The 17113-nt window shown below is 40.5% G+C and overlaps 1 protein-coding gene and 1 pseudogene across 7 annotated transcripts in view; both read left to right on the top strand.

Moving 5' to 3' along the window:
* The window catches only part of NPNT (nephronectin), an 80773-nt gene extending 72191 nt beyond the window's left edge, over positions 1-8582 (top strand). For 6 of the 7 annotated variants that reach the window (XM_070791106.1, XM_070791107.1, XM_070791108.1 and 3 more), the window contains 3 exons: positions 4156-4412; positions 5801-5891; positions 7273-8582. In XM_070791106.1, the coding sequence (XP_070647207.1) occupies positions 4156-4412; positions 5801-5891; positions 7273-7517 (593 nt within the window). In that variant the 3' untranslated portion in view covers positions 7518-8582. The remainder of the gene's footprint in view (positions 1-4155; positions 4413-5800; positions 5892-7272) is intronic. The other variant, XM_019962349.2, reaches the window with a different exon arrangement.
* A 6894-nt stretch (positions 8583-15476) lies between these two features.
* Positions 15477-16444, top strand: LOC139183529 (ragulator complex protein LAMTOR5 pseudogene; annotated as a pseudogene).
* The last annotated feature ends 669 nt before the right edge of the window (positions 16445-17113 follow it).

Below are 17113 nucleotides of genomic sequence, written 5' to 3'. Positions count from 1 at the left end.
TCAATGTGAGTGAACCCTGTGTCACTGCTGCCAGAAAGTTGGGTCATTTGCATAGAAATAGGTATTTTTTTCTAGAATGCAAAATACACTTTGGTTCTTACCAGTCAGAGAAAAGAGGTAATTGTCGGTGACTCAGAAGAGTATGACCTTGATAGAAAGATATCTCAAAGCTTATAGAAAAACAGGTAAGAAAGCCAGGAACCCAGAATGTTTAGTCTGGAGTAGAAATAATGGAACAGGGCAGCTTTTCAAATACATGACCGGCAACATCTATCTCCGTTGTTCTGTGACCGCAAGGGGATAAGAAATTGGATCAGTAGGTAGAAACTTACAGGGGGGCTGACCTTTGCTCACTATCAGAACTTTCCCATAGTCAGAGCTGTCTAAAGAGAGATCAGGGGGCTGTCAGTGGGGACCTTGGACTGGGCGACACATGACAAGGTGTTGTTTTGAGAATTGGACAAGGGGTGGATTTGAGCCCTGGGAGCCTCTGAACCAGAATGGAACATCCCAGGTCATCCACGGAAATCAGAGAGCAGAGTTCTATCTTGGAAAATGGATGGGAAGACCAAAGATGACAGAGTTAGAAGAGGTGGTTAGAAGACCAAAGATGATACAGCTTATATGTCAGGGCATAATTGCAGGTGGGTTTTTTTGTTTTGTTTTGTTTTGTTTTTTAGCACATATCGGGAAATTCTGACCATATACAGATTCTAACACACTCAGATGATAAATACTACTGAAGCTTACTTTCTGAGCCTACTTTTCTTCTAGGAAGTCCAGGTGAGGTTGTGTGTATATCACATGCTTAAGGCCAGAAAAAGACTATAAGCAATTTAATCAATCACTTTTGTGTGATTATTCTAATTACCAAACTGTTTGCTTTTTGCTTCTTTCTATCTAGATTATACCATTTGTAAGGGAACATATGTTTGGATTTCTGCAGTTATGACTGATTTTTATGTTGTGTATTTCTTATGCAAGATCCAGATTTGCAAATATTCTTAGATACTAATATCTCTAAGACAAACCTTAATTAAACAAACTTACAATTTTGAGAAATAGCTGAAAAATAAGTGCATTTATTAGCTGCTTTCCTCGTGCTGATTAGATTTTGTTATCACATTCAGTCTTGAACTTAATTGTGACTTAGTGAAATTAATCCATCCTCTAGGGAGTGTGTGCTCCTGACAGATGTGATGTTGTGCTATAGACTTGTTGCTGTGACCCTGAATACATGTCCTTTTCCTGTAGCGTCAAGACTAAACTTGGGACCCTTTTCCTGGAACCCTAATCTCTGGGAATCAAGAGTTAAGGGCAACTGACTCAGCCTGCTACTGAGAGCTACAGGGAATTCATTTAAATATAAAATTATATGCTAGCATGTATGTACAAGTATGTCTACTGTAGCATTAAGAAACATTATTTTGAAATACATTATTTTGAAAACAGGAAAAGAAAAGCTCCCTCCTAACCCTGGCTGCCAGATGCAGCCAGTTTCTTGGTTACCTTTCCAGAGAGAGATTTTTCCACACAACAGCCCCCTCTTCGGTACCTTGCTTCTTCCACTTAACGGTGTTATCTTAAGAGTTAACATGAGTGTGGACTTTGAAGCCAGGAAGCCTGGGCTGTAACCTGGCACCACCACTTACTAGCTTTGATCTTGAGCAAGTTAAGTTACTTCAGTAGTGTCTGCTAAACATATGTAAAGCATTTAAGGCAGTCCCCGGCCCAGAGTTACCATTAAAATAGTATTAGCTGTTGCTGCTGAAGATTGTTCTGTATCAGCACATACAGGGCACCCTCACTCTTGTTAATGGTGGTTACTCCATTACTCCTTAAACGTATTTAAACAGCCATCCACTGAGGGACGTTTCAGTTGTTTCCAGCCTTTGGATAGTTCAGACAATGCTGTAGTAAGTAACCTTGTCCAGATATCATTTCCTATCTGTTTGAAATTAAAATTTTATCACCTGTATATCTGGCATCTATTATTGACCAAAACCAACTTTAGATACTGTGATGCTTTAAATTGAATCCATGAAAATAAATGTAATTTTATATTTAAACCAGTATTTTGTAATCAGAAGTGAAAATATTTAATAGGGTAGTTTGTTTGGAATGCTCAATCACTTTTCCCTTACCATTCTAAAGTTGTAATAGCTCCATTTATTAAAAAGGGAAAAAATTCTTTGTGGTTAAAAAACAAAACAAAATAAAAAATTCCTAGTGGCCACAAAGTAGCCCTATACGGGGAGAGCAATTGTAACCTCATTTATAGAATTTGAAGTATCTATATAAAAGGATTATTTGACTCTTCATAGGATTCCTTGGTTTTTGTTAGCTTGTCTTGTTTGCAGGCAGTATCTGGTATGGTGATAGTATCCATCCCACAGGGACTTAAGATAATCCTTGTTTTCTTAAATATTACAGATTAACTGTAATAACCTTATATCTTTGTCTTGACCAAAATACCTGTGATGATTCAAAAAGCTGACTAACAGGGAGACATTCTAAATCCATCTAAATATTTTGGCTCAAAATATTGTTTGGATTCATTTGAGGAAGAGAGAGGTGGAAGGAGTACAAAAAATTGTGTTTGTTTTGGTGAGTCAAGTACATGACTCAGGGACTTATTTCTCTGTTGTTTTTTGCTGTATTCTTGGAACATCATTAATTCAACAAATGGCATTAAACACCTACCATGTATTAGGAATGCAACGGGGTTTAGGGGAGAAGTTGGTTACAACAAAGAGTTCATAGTCTCCTGGAGGAGGGAATTGTGGAGATACGTGATTCCCATGCTGAACAGGTATTCAAGCAGTTTTGAACTCAAACTGTTACTCAGCTACACAGTGGCTGGATGACACCTTGGGTGACTTCACCTCTCAAAACCTCAGGCTTGTCTGCAGATGCAGAAGCTAAAAGGTGTTCACCTCAAGGCTTGTTAGCAGGCTGAATGAGATGCTCCTCATGGAGCACTTGCACAGGTACACCCAGGTCACCTCTTTGGGTCTTTAAAGGCCCAGAGGGGACTTGGTAGAGGAGAAGTCACTTGCAGAATAACATCCCAAACCTTGTCATGTCTTGTGCAGTTTGTGTTAAGAAATCATCTCCAATGAAATGTAAGTGGTGTTTCTACCAAAACAGATACACATGTTTAGCATTGCAACCACATTCTTCCTATGGACAAGTCAGTGTTGAGACATCAGTGTGTTTTTCAGTTGGTTGCAATAAAACAGCCTGAGGGGAATGTCATTTGTACACGGACTGAGTTTCAAAATATGACTTGCAGCTTTCCCTATCCTGAGAAGCAGCACCCCCTTCCACATCACTGCTGCTCAAATCTTTCCCCCTTAATTGCAGTTCCTCTAACAATAGGGGGAAGCAAAAGCTGTAGCCCTGAGGATCCAAGATCATCAAAGTGACCTTTCCAAAGGGAAAGATTTTATTAACATTTTGTATTCATGTATACATAATAGAAATTATATATATTAATTGCATTGTTATGGATTTGTTTTCATATAAACATGTTTTAAACTATTTGCCTCCAAGTAATACTGATGCTCTGGGAAGGGTGGCAGGTTCCCAGAACATTTCTGCTGCTTCTTGAGGTCAGGTATGAGAACCACAGTGAACTCATTTGTAAATGATCCTTCTCCCTTGAGAGATTTTTTTTTTTTAAGTGGGGAGAAGCGAGAATAATCAGATCTAGTGTCCCTTTAAATCACCATCGGCTCTACTGCCGGGAAGTAGAAAATCCACCTAGAAAATTCTCCCTGGCAACTTAAGGCAACCACCACACCAGGCAGGCAGTAGATGTATGCGGATCAAGAGGTGGTGAGTGTGTGTTTGCCTGTGTGTGTCTGATCATATTCAACTGGAAATATTTATAGCATTAAGATTACTATTGCAGGCATTCTTGGCATAATCTGTGCCCCTTATGAGCAAAGGTTCTCTGTTAATAGAAAACCACAGAATTTAAGACAGTCATAGAGATAAGTCCTGTCTTCCTCCTTCAAAAGTCTGCAATTATTTACAAATGACTGGCACAGCCTGAGGCTTACCAGGACAGAAGTGAAGCGCCAGTCCCCGCCCTGGTGCCAGCAGACACCTGAGCGCATGCGCACACACGGCCCTGCTCTTCCCCTGCAGGTGGACAGTATCTGACAGTCTCAGCAGCCAAAGGCCCGCTGGGAAGGGCCGCCCGCCTGCTGCTCCCTCTCGGCCACCTCCTGCATGCAGGGGACCTGTGCCTGTCATTCAGGCACAAGGTGACGGGGCTGCACTCCGGCACGCTCCAGGTGTTAGTGAGAAAACACGGTGCCCACGGAGCAGCCCTGTGGGGAAGAAATGGTGGCCATGGCTGGAGGCAAACGCACATCACCCTGCGAGGGGCCGACATCAAGAGCGTAAGTAGACCCACCAGGGACGCAGAACCGGGGAGGTTTTCCTTTCAGAGGAGAACTCGGGGGTCTGCAGTGGAAGCCTCCTCCTCTCTTCCTGAATTCAGGCCGGAGGCTGTTGCATTTTCCAGGCGCGGTGACCCTGCCTCTTGCTTCTTTCTTTAACCCCGTGCTCCTTCATACATGTTCTTCACGGCCACCTCTGATCACCACCTCTCCCCTGACCCTGGTGAACAGCCCCTACTTTTAATGGAAAAAAAAAAAAAAATTAGGAGTTGCAAAAGTTAAAAAAAGTTAACAAAAACTTCAAAAGGTGGGGGTTGTGGTGGACTTAACCTGCTTTTCCTTTTACTCAAACTCCTTATACTTCAAACTATGAGCACCATGAGCTACCCTAAAGTGGGTTATTTTTTAAATGTTTCTTTAAAGTCTTTTTTTCCCCCTCTTTGGCTCAGAGATCATAGTTAAGCAGCCTTGGGTGGGAACCAGAACAATATGTTTGGAAAGTATTATTCTATTCAGGACAGGATGTGGGGAAAGCTTCGATGGAATATATAAATTTTATCTGAAGTAATCAAGTTATAGGTGGCAATAAAAGATCTATAACACCCCACTGAAATAGTGAATGCATTTGGGAAATGTGTCGTCTTTATGGCGATACTTATAAAAATTATTAGGGGATTTTGCATCTATAACTAGATGTATAGTTTCTAGAAACTGCTTTAAAAAGAAAGGATGGAGTCCTTGAAGACAGCTTTTATCAGAGAATTGGATTTTGTTTTACTATTTTTCTGAAATTTTCTCTCAATATTTACATTGTTTGGAGATAAAAAACAGTAAGTTGTTTCACACCCTAACATAGATTTCTGTTTTAAAAGGAGCAAGGATACTCTACAGAAGATAAAATGCAGGAAAGACTTTGGTCTTTACATAAGTGACCAAGGCTGTGATTGCATCAGGGTGTTTGGTTCTGCTCCATTTTAAGCAACAAAACTTGGAAAACATCTAAGATAGGCTGCATGATTGTGATCTTTCAGATCTTTGGCTCCTAATTTCTACACCATTATATTCCATCCCACTCTTTTCTTCTGACCTTGGTAATCTTTGACAAAGTCTCCACTTCATAATCATTCCTAAATGTAACTAGTCTATTGTTTAGAATGACTTTTCAAAGAAGAACTGATTCTGGGTAAGGTGATCTGGTGAACAGTCGACTGATGACTTAAATTCCTACCAAAAGGCAAGCATCGGTGACACTGGCAACTCTGTTCTAGTCTTTCCTTCTGTTAAGCTTACTATTTAGTTTTGGGGAAAGGTTGCCTTTATTTTGGTAAATGAGCAGACATTGGACAGGAGCAGAGGAGGCTTGACCCGTGTGTGCGTTCTCTCTCTAGGTCATCTTCAAAGGTGAAAAAAGGCATGGTCACACTGGGGAGATTGGATTGGATGATGTGAGCTTGAAAAAAGGCCACTGCTCTGAAGAACGTGAGCAACTCCAGAACTAGCAAAGAACCCCTGTGTTGCTCCCTCCTCTTTTTCCAGCCTTCACCTCCTGTCCTCTCCTCCGTCTTATCAGGCCTAGGAAAAGAGTGGGTCAGGAAAGTCTGGTTGGTGACCCACATCCCGCTGGCCTGCTTTTGTTGTGCAATCCCAACGAACAGTGACACCCTCCTTGAAATACAGGAGGGCATCTGTAGATGTGTCCAAAGTCATTTTTGGGTGTTAACCTTTCATGCTGAGTCTCTTAAGAAGGCCTTCGGCGTGTGTGACCTATACCATCCTTCATCCTGGTTGCAAGGTGTTTCTTGTAGCAAATTATGGGAGAAGGTTTCAGAAGAAATCTGTGCAAATGGCCATTCTGTTATCTGTTCAGTGTTGTACCACAAGTAGTAGTGACTTCCCCTAAGATGTGTTGTACAGTGTGCTTGTGAAATTTGGTTTCTGCTCTCCACTCGGTATGGATAGTTCCTGAACTCTTTCACTGCCATTCTCTTTGTAAAAGAAGGGTGTATAACATATCAAGATGCATTTATTCTTGTTAACTGTATTTTTCTTCTAAAGACAATTATGTAAAGTGGGCACATAATCCCTCGTTAGTAGTATTGTGTTTTGTGTAAATGTGTTATTGGTAATAAGTAGTTACGTGTTCCTAATTGTTACAGACTCTAGTTGCAAGGGAAAGGCAGCTTGTGATCTCTTGAGTTAAAAAATACGCGGTGGAATGGCATCCAGTTCCATGACTTTATATTGGCAGCAAGAGAAAATTGGAAGAGGTGTCAGGCTGTGGTCATAGGAGGTGAATTTAATGGCATCGAGTTTGATCACTACAAAGGACAGTAGACCATTCAGTAATAGACAGGAAACTGAGGTTAACATATAAAACCCTCACTGTCTCAGGTTACGCTTGAAAACCAACAGCTTTTACCGTAACATCAAGGCTCTTTCTGGTAATCTGTAAGAAGCTTTATGAAAGTTCAGGTTGTTTTGAAGAAAAGGTTCTGTTTGTGGAAGCAGGGTGTTTGGAAGCATGGGGGAAGCTCCGTTGAATAGATTTTCATACTAATTTTAAACCAGTATAAATTTAGGCAGATCTAGATCATGACCTATGTGCTGTTGTGTCAGGAAAGGATAGGAGGCAAATCTCATGCTTTGAGGCGCTGGATGTGCTGGAATGGGTTTCAAACACACACTAGGGCCACAGGACAAGATTGGAATTCTAAGATCAATGAGCCCCGACTACATTTCCTCCCTGCAAAGTTTACTTGTAGGTTTAAAAATATACATACCGAACTTTTAAAAGGCAACTTATTCCTGAGGCTTTCGTTTCTGATTAAGTAATCAAAATATTTTCTGCTGTTTTTGCCAGGAATCACAAAGATGATTAAAGGGTTGGAAAAAAAGATCTATGATGAAAAGTTAAAGGAACTGGGATTATTCAGCATGGAGAAGAGAAGACTGAGGGGCAAACCATTGCTGGTTTTCAAGTATATAAAGGGTTGGTACAGAGAGGATGGTGACCAGCTGTTCTCCACATGCACTAAGAATAGAACAAGAGGAAACAGGCTTAGACTGGAGTGTGAGGGAGCGTTTCCTGGCAGGGACAATTGTTAAATTAGAATCTTTTGTTTTTAAAAAAAGTGTGAATTTTTTTAAGACTTTACAAAAATTTGATAACATTCTTTTCTATTAATTTAAGATGGTTAAAAGTGTTCTTACCTCAAGGTAGAGTAACAGATTACAGAATCTCTCCAAAGATACCTTGATTGTATTACTATGTAATGAAAATTTCCAGGCCTAAGTAACATGGACTTAAGCTAAGGTCTAACTGAGGTATTTCCCTCTTGGCCTCCGAATAGAGAGGAATCAAAAGGGGGAAAGCCACAGTACTGAGCTCATGAAAAGGTCTCTCTGTTTATGGCAAGCCTAGAAGTGTTACAAAAACAACCCCCCCCCCCCAAAAAAAAATAGGAAAAAATGTAAAATCTATTTATTCCAAAAGAGTATGATGGGCAGATATTTTAGTATCTCAGTGACAGCCTAATGTGGTGGTGTGTATTTTTTTTCTTAGTAAAGTTATAACCCTTTCACTTGCTTAATGGATGATATTTCAAATTTTTAGAGAGACTATAGCTAAGAACATAGCTTGAGAGAGATTTTTATCTGGTGCAATCTCCCTGCAGTGTGTGTGACAACTTAACCTGGCTACTGAAAAAGAGTGCCATGCCCAACACCACTGCCAGGACCTTTCCTTCACCTAATAGCAGGAGTTTCTCTCATCAACTGGAATCTCCAGGCCCCACAAAATGGTATTGTTTTTGGAACAATAGGACTGTAGAATCTTTCATCATTTAACTTGGTGGAGGCAGGGCTGGAGGGGGAATATAAATCAGCAAGCCTTTGAGTTAGGGGCCAGGAAATACAGCTTTAGATCCATTTTTAATGATTCATTTCCTTTTTGGTCATATAACTGCACAACGGGAGATGAAAGGGGAAAATAGAAAATTTGACTTTTAGGTGCCAATAGTACATTGCACTACACTGATCGAAGAAGTTATCCAAAGTACTGTATAACATCTTGTTTATTATTTAATGTTTTCTAAAAGTGAAAAATGTTAGTGGTTTTCCAAACAGCCAAATAAAAATAATTCTTTGTAAATAAAAACACTGTTAATAATACCAATCGTCTCTTTGAGTTTCTTTTTTTTTTTTACCTGGAAGAATTATCAAGGTAATTTGAGTTTTCACAGAAGCCATCTATAGTAGAACCACTTTAATACCAGGAATATTGGGAACAAAGATGATAAAATATTGCCATTATCAGTAAACAGAGGATGTCGCAGTCATCAGCAATTGCAGCCCTCCAACCTGAGCTGGTGAGCCCTGAGAAACAGAGCTGAGAAAGGAAAGAATACCTACCATCTAGCAGCCATTAGCCTGCAGCCACTCCCTATGGTGAGCCCTGAGGAAACTCAGGATGTGAAAACACAGGATACTAGCCCCAGGGAAGTGAAGTGAAGTGGAAAGTTGCTCAGTCGTGTCTGACTCTTTGCGATCACATGGACCATACAGTTCATGGAATTCTCCAGGCCAGAATACTGGAGTGGGTATCCTTTCCCTTCTCCAGGGGATCTTCCCAACCCAGGGATCGAAACCCCAGGGAGCTGAGTTGCATATCAAAGAAATGATTTCACTGAGCCCAGACTCTTGCATCTTCCCATACCAAAAAAAGTGAGAAATTCCTTGAGATATCTAGTTTTCTTTAACAATAATCTTGATGTTCAGACTACCTGCCCTTTAATGCAAGACTTCTATATAACCTGGCTCCTTCCCTTGCTTTCTTGGAGCAGTTCTCTCAGGATTACTTGAGATGCTGCCTCCCAGGCTTGAAGTCCTAAAAATTGCCATTGAATGAAATATAACTCTCAACTTTCAGGTTGTGAATAATTTTCTAGTTGAAAGATATTACCACATTATTATGCTTTCTGAGAAAGATCGGAAAATCACTATAACATGTCATACCTCAGCAAATTGCTTTAGTTATGTTTTCTCATGTCTCATTTACTTCTAAACATTTGTCTTAAATCTTTTTATGTAAAGGAGTATAAAGATATAAATAAGTATATATATATGAATTATGAGCCTTTTTAAAAAAAGTGTTGATTTGGTTAGTGACATTTTACTCCTAATCTTTCCTGATAGACAAATCTAAAGATTGACAATTAGTCCTACAGAATTATTATAGAGAATATGTTACTAGCTTCTTCCTTTCCAGGACTCAGAGAACCCTTAGTGGCTAGGAAGCTCAAATTTTGTATAAATATATACTTTAAGCAAAAGATAATAAAAAACTTCAGCTTCCTTATCTCAGTTTTTTCCTTATCTCAGAGATCCTTCCTAATCATTTCTAGGAGATCTGAGAAAACTGAAGTTTTCCAAATATTTTAGAAATAAAACCTCTTCCTAAAGTGTTTGAAGTTAGAAGAAGCAAATGAGTTATAAGATCTCAGAGTCACTGATTTATTTGACAGATTTTACAGCACTCACTATGTGCCTGGCTCTGAGGTACAACCCCCTTTGTGGAGTTTGAAACTAGAGAGGAAGATGGACATTTATCAGAGTCATACAGATAAATGCAAAGTTGCTGTTGTAAATACTGGTATACCTTGAAGGCTCTGAAAATGTGATGGGTTCTAGGACCTTTGGCTCACTGCTTTTCAAGCTCTAATGCACGTGTGTGTGGGAGGTGAAAGTGAAAGTCGCTCAGTCATGTCCACTCTTTGCAACCCCATGGATTATACAGTCCATGGAATTCTCCAGGCCAGAATACAAGAGTGGGTAACCTTTCCCTTCTCCAGGGGTCAAACCCAGGTCTCCCACATTGCAGGCAGATTCTTTAGCAGCTGAGCTACCAGGGAAGCCCAATCTTGTTAAAAATTCAGCTTGATTTGGGAATCTGGAGCAGGGCTTGAGATTTTACATCTCTAACCAGCTCCCAGGTGATGCTCATGTTCCTGGTGTTGGAATCAAATTTGGATTACAAGCCCTTACTGATAATACACTGGGTGGGGGGGTGGGGTGGCTAGGGCCTTCATCTCTGTTAATATTCATTGTTGGATGGTATAAAGGACCATGATAGCAAGATGTATATTTACAAATATTCACTTAGTTCCAGTGTATTCTTTCCTTCAAGAAACTTCTGAGCCTCAACAAATAGAGAATATCAATTAAGTAGAGAAATATTGGGGCAGGAGGAGAAGGGGACGACAGAGGATGAGATGGCTGAATGGCATCACCAACTCGATGGACATGAGTTTGGGTAAACTGCGGGAGTTGGTGATGGACAGGGAGGCCTGGCATGTGTGATTCATAGGGTCACAAAGAGTAGGACATGACTGAGCGACTGAAGTGAGGTAAATATTATTTTAAAAACGTGGATATCATAGCACAATCACTAAAATGAAAAAAAATGATCAAAATACTCAACAGCAGAATTGAGCTGGTAGAATAAATAATCAGTCAATTTGAAGATTGGTCAATTGAGATTTTCCAATTTAAGGAAAAGAAAGATAAAGCTTAAGTAAGGATAAACAACTAGACTTGAGATCAAAAGGATATAGAAATGTTGAAAAGTTCTATAAACCAACCAGCATGCACGCATGCACTTCAGTTGTGTCTGACTTCTGTGCAACACTATGGACTGTAGCCCTCCCACTTCCTCTGTCCATGGAATTCTCCAGACAAGAATACTGGAGTGGGTTGCCATCCATTCCTTCAGGGGATCTTCCCAAACCAGGGATCGAATCCATATCTCTTACTCTCCTTCACTGGCAGGTGGGTTCTTCACCACTAGCACCATGTGGGAAGCCCAAATATCTATAGAACACTCCACTAAACACAAGAGTATATGTTTATTTCAAATGCATAGAGATGTCGACAGACATGAATTAGGCCATAAGACACTATCTTAAATGTAAAAGGCTTGAAATTATACAAAATAGGTCCTTCTACCACAGTGGATGAAATCAGAAATCAGTAACAAAGGAAAATATGACAAATTCAAAATATGTGGAAACTAAGCAATATGCTTCTAAACAATGGCTAAAAGAAGAAATCACAAGGAAATTAAGAAATATTTTGAGATTAATGAAAATATTCCAAAATTTATGGGATAAACTAAACCCTTGTTTAGAGGGAAGTTTATATTCATAAATGCCTATATTAAAAAAGAACCTTGTAAAACTAGGAAGAACAAATTAAATCACAGTAAGCAAGAAGGAAAATAAAAATTAGAGCAGAAAAAAAAGAAAAACAATATAGAAAATCAATGAAACTAAAAGTTGGTTCTTTGAAAAGGTGAATTAAAATTTATGCACATTTAGATAGAGTGAAAAAGAAAAAAAAAGACTTAAATGAACAAAATCAGGAATAAAAGAGGGGACATCATCACTGACCTTATAGAAATACAAAGGATTTTAAGGAATAAAAGAGGGGACATCATCACTGACCTTATAGAAATACAAAGGATTTTAAAGGAATACTATGAACAACTTATGTCAATGAACCCAGATGACATAGAGTCTTAGACAAAAACTATTGAAACTGCGTCAAGAACAAATAGAAACTTGAACAGACATTTCAAGTAAATGGAATGAGCTAATAATCAAAAACTTCACAACTGAAAGAAAATGCCCAAAGAGCTTCACCAAAGCAATGAAGTAAATGGAGTATTTAAGAATTAGTACTAACCAACAACAAAACTAAGTATTCGTAAATTCTATATGGAGGAGGATACACTTTCCATATATAGAATACCCACCCTATCTATCCATATAGAATATCCATATATAGAATATTTCAGAGATTGCTAAGTCATTTCAGTCGTGTCCGACTCTGTGTGACCCCATAGACGGCAGCCCACCAGGCTCCCCTGTCCCTGGGATTCTCCAGGCAAGAACACTGGAGTGGGTTGCCATTTCCTTCTCCAGTGCATGAAAGTGAAAAATGAAAGGGAAGTCGCTCAGTCGTGTCTGACCCTCAGCGACCCCATGGACTGCAGCCCACCAGGCTCCTCCGTCCATGGGATTTTCCAGGCAAGAGTACTGGAGTGGGGTGCCATTGCCTTCTCCAATTTCAGAGATTACCACCATCTTAACAATATTAAGTCTTCTATGAACAAGGGATGCAACGAAGGCAGTGCTCAGGTACTGCAGTGAACGCAGTAAATGGTGAAAAGATCTAAAATCCATGTTGATGTTGTTTAGTTGCTAAGTCATGTCCAACTCTTTTGCGACCCCATGGACTGTAGCCTGCCATGCTTCTCTGTCCAAGGGATTTCCCAGACAAGAATACCAGAGTGGGTTGCCATTTCTTTCTCCAAGGAATCTTCCTTACCTAGGGATTGGACCCATGTCTCCTGTATTGACAAGCAGATTCTTTACTGCTGAGCCAGCCAAAAAAGATGCAAATTAAACTTAAAAACAGCAGGAGGAAGAAAATATATATGAATGAAAATGAAAGAGAGAAAACCCAGAGAATCAATAAAAGTAAAAATTTGTTCTTTGAAAGGATCAACAAAAATTAGAAACCGTTAACTAGACTAACAACCAAAAAAAGCTCTAAATAACTAAAATCAGGAATGAAACTGGAGTTGTTACTACTAACCTGACAAAAATAAAAATGATTATAAGAGACTGTTACGAACAATTATATGCCAGTTAGTTAACGAGTTAGTTAACAGTTAATGAGTTAGATATTCTAAATGAAAAGAACAAATTCCTACAAATTGGAAACAAACAAAAGAACCCTCAAGAAAACAAAATCTCAATAGGCTTATTACAAGTAATGAAAGTGAAAGTGAAGTCGCTCAGTCTTTTCTGTTTCTTTGCAACTCCATGGACTGTAGCCTACCAGGCTTCTCTGTCCATGGGATTTTCCAGGCAAGAATACTGGAGTGGTGTGCCATTTCCTTCTCCAGGGGATCTTCCCGACCCAGGGATTGAACCTGGGTCTCCTGCATTGTAGTCAGACGTTTTACCGTCTGAGCCACCAAGGAAGTCCAAAGAGACTGGAGCAGTAATCAAAACCACCCAACAAAGAAAACTCCAGGACCACCTAAATGTCTTCACTAGTAAATTCTACCAAAATCTAAAGAATTAACATCAATTCTTTTCAAACTCTACCAAGAAATAGAGGATGAGGGACAGTTCCTAACTCATTCTATGAAGCCAGCATTACTGATACAAAACTAGATAAAGATATAACAAGAAAAGAAAATACAGTTGACTCAAACAACTTGGGTTTGAACTATTGGGGTCTACTTATACGTGGATTTTTTTTCCCAATAAATACCACGGTACTACATGCCCTCAGTTTGGTTAAATCCATGGATACAGAACCACTTTATAGTGGGAGGGTCAACTATGAAGTGATGCTCAGATTTTCAATCTCCCCAGGGGGTGAGTGCCATTAATCCCTACATTGTTCAAGTGTCAACTGTATAGATCAGTATCCTTTATAAGTACAAATATCTTCAACAAAATACTAGCAAGCTGAATCCAAAAGCACATTCCAAAGATTCTATATCATGACGGGATTTATGCCAGAAAGTCAAAGATTTATGCAAAGAAGGGAAAAGTGGTTCAAAATAAGACAATCATTTATTCAAAATTTTACTGGATGATCTAGTTAATGCAATTAGACGACAACAAGAAATAAAATGTATTGGAAAGGAAGAAGTAAAACTGGCGCCGAAAACTAGGAATTCAGAAAATCACGGTAAACTGCAGGCTTCACATGGCTGCGGCTTGAGGCCCCTAACTTACTTCTTGCTTTCTTTCTCTTGCTCTCCCCTTTGCTTTCTTTTCAAGATGATGCTAGGTGTAATCTGTCTGCTCACAGCATTATGGCCCCGCCAGCAACACTGTGGCTGGCAAGGGAATCCCCAGGCCTTGCAGATTCAAATAATGGTTGATGGACAGCTAACGCTGTCCTGTGGAACATGGTGGAAACATGATTTCTGAACCCAAGCGGTCTCACTCTCATTCTTTCACTGTCCCATCTGGAACCCTCCATTATTCTTTTCTTTCCCACTTGACTCATACAAGCAGGTCTCTCTCCACATTTTATCTCCTAGCCCTTTTAGGGAAGGAGTTTAGGATGTCATTCCTAAACTGCAGCCCCACTGTCATACCCGGTACTGTCTGTGTCAAACAGATTCCATTCTATCTTAGCTGCCAGGCAGATAGGGCAAAGGATTTGGGGTCTTCCTGCTGTTTAGTCTCTCGTTTCACTCAATCCTCAGAAATTTACTATGACAATTTCTCTCTCAGCCCTCAAGCCGTAGACCCTGTGCCATCTTCCACACTGCTGGGTGCTGCACTTAGTCACTCAGTCATGTCTGACTCTTTGTAACCTCATGGACTGTAGCCCGCCAGGCTCCTCTGTCCATGGGGATTCTCCAGGCAAGAATAGTGCAGTGGGTTGCCATGCCCTCCTCCAGGGGATCTTCGCAACCCAGGGATCAAACCCAGGTCTCCCACATTGCAGGCAGACTCTTTAACATCTGAGCCACTAGGGAAGCCCATCTTCCATAGTGCCCAGCTCCAATTTCTCCAAGGGTTCCTCTTTGCATCCACTGGACTCCCTTCACCCCAGGCCTTGGCAGCCAACACACTGCTATGGTTTATCAGGCTGACCACTACCCAGAAGCCTAAATTACAAACTCTGTGGATGCTCAGTCACAAGGAGTACACCCCAGTGGGCATGCATGAGTGGGTACTAAGTTGCTCAGTTGTGTCCAATTCTATAGACTCCATGGACCAAAATCTGCCAGGCTCCTCTGTCCATGGGATTCTCTAGGCAAAAATACTGGAGTGGGTTACCATGCTCTTCTCCAGGGGATCTTCCTGACCCAGGGATCAAAGCCATGTCTTTTATATCTTCTGCATTGGCAGGCAGGTTCTTTACCCTACCTGGGAAGCCCACATCCCAGTGTAGGAAGACTTATAGGACATAAGCTCTCTAGACAAGGAATACCTCCTAAGGAAAGTCCTGACAACCAGTCTGCTCTAATTCCAAAGTCCTCCTCTGGGTATGCTGTGGGAGGCAACTTGCGCAATGTCAAAAGGAGGGCCAGAGATGTCTGGTCAGAAATCACTGGGAGAGTAGAGGATGCTTGAAACCCCATCAGATTTGAAGGGAATTTGGGGGACGCCCTGATATCCAGGTTACAGCTTCCTGGTAAATGTTTCTGAGACACTGGATTCCATTCTAGGAGTGCTCTCTTGTTCTCAGGTGTAGGTTACTCAACATGGGAGGAGCCCCCTCTGAGCCAGAAGAAACGCCTCTGTACATACTTATATACAGCGTGTACTTGAGAATCAGAATTTCTGACCTGACACCAGTGATGAAGAAACGCAATGCACAGTGGGATGGAGCTACCTTAGAGCAGTACTTGGAGGACACGATGAAGAATCCATCCATTGTTGGAGCGCTAGGCACGGATTCACAATGGCTCAATCTGGGCTGCCTCAGAACCCTGTCACATGAGCATGCTGGGGTGATATCTGTTTTAGCCCAGCAAGCAGCTAAGCTAACCTCAGACCCCACTGATATTCCCGTGGTATGTCTAGAATTAGATAATGGGGATGTTAGAAGCACGACAGCATCACACTGGCCGTGCACAAAATGGCCTCTTGATGACTCATAGTGGTTCTCCAGCATCCTGTCACAGGGACTCAGTCATACTTAATTATCTTCTAGAACTATTAGAGTTCCAGTAATTAGACCATTCATGTAATATGCACTGGGTACTTTTCTATTAATTTTAGAGTAAACTGCTTTTTGACATTCTGTGGATTGAATACTATCAATACTTATCAAATACTAGATAAAGAAAGTATCATGTTTTGAAGCAGCAGGTTTAGGTCACCTTGTATACAGAATTTTGTTATGTTTAATAAGCCTGGTTGGAGGGGGGAGAAAAGAATTGGAATTTTTTTTTTAACTGAAGGGCTAAAAAAGGAAAAACTTAAATTCTATTGTAGCTGTGCCTGGCCTTTGTGTAAGTTGGAGGATGGAGAAAAATGGCCTAAAAAACGGGTCTCTAACGTATAATATCACCCTGCAATTGGATCTTTATTGTTGCAGGATGGGAAAGTGGAGTGAGAGTCCCTATATTCAGGCTTTGTGGTCCTTTACCAAAATCCTGCCTGATACAATTCTTATAATTTAAAGCCTGGAGGACCAGAAGACTCTCCTGACATTTTATATGATTCTCTTCTAAGCTCTCCTGTCTCTCAGAGGGAAAACCCAGCTCCTCCTTCTTCTGACAGAACCCTTACTTCTCCAGAGGCACCTACTTCTCCTGATCCCTCTGATTAGTCTGACTCCACCTTCCTAGGCTGGAAGAAGCACAAGCTGGAATCAAGATTGCCGGGAGAAATATCAACAACCTCAGATGTGCAGATGACACCACCCTTACGGCAGAAAGTGAAGAGGAACTAAAAAGCCTCTTGATGAAAGTGAAAGAGGAGAGTGAAAAAGTTGGCTTAAAGCTCAACATTCAGAAAACCAAGATCACGGCATCTGGTCCCATCACTTCATGGGAAATAGATAGGGAAACAGTGGAAACAGTGTCAGACTTTATTTTTTGGGGCTCCAAAATCACTGCAGATGGTGATTGCAGCCATGAAATTGAAAAGACGCTT

This window comes from Bos indicus, chromosome 6, assembly GCF_029378745.1.
Source record: "Bos indicus isolate NIAB-ARS_2022 breed Sahiwal x Tharparkar chromosome 6, NIAB-ARS_B.indTharparkar_mat_pri_1.0, whole genome shotgun sequence".
NCBI classification, from domain to species: Eukaryota; Metazoa; Chordata; class Mammalia; order Artiodactyla; family Bovidae; genus Bos; species Bos indicus.
This window is presented reverse-complemented; position numbering and strand designations above follow the sequence as displayed.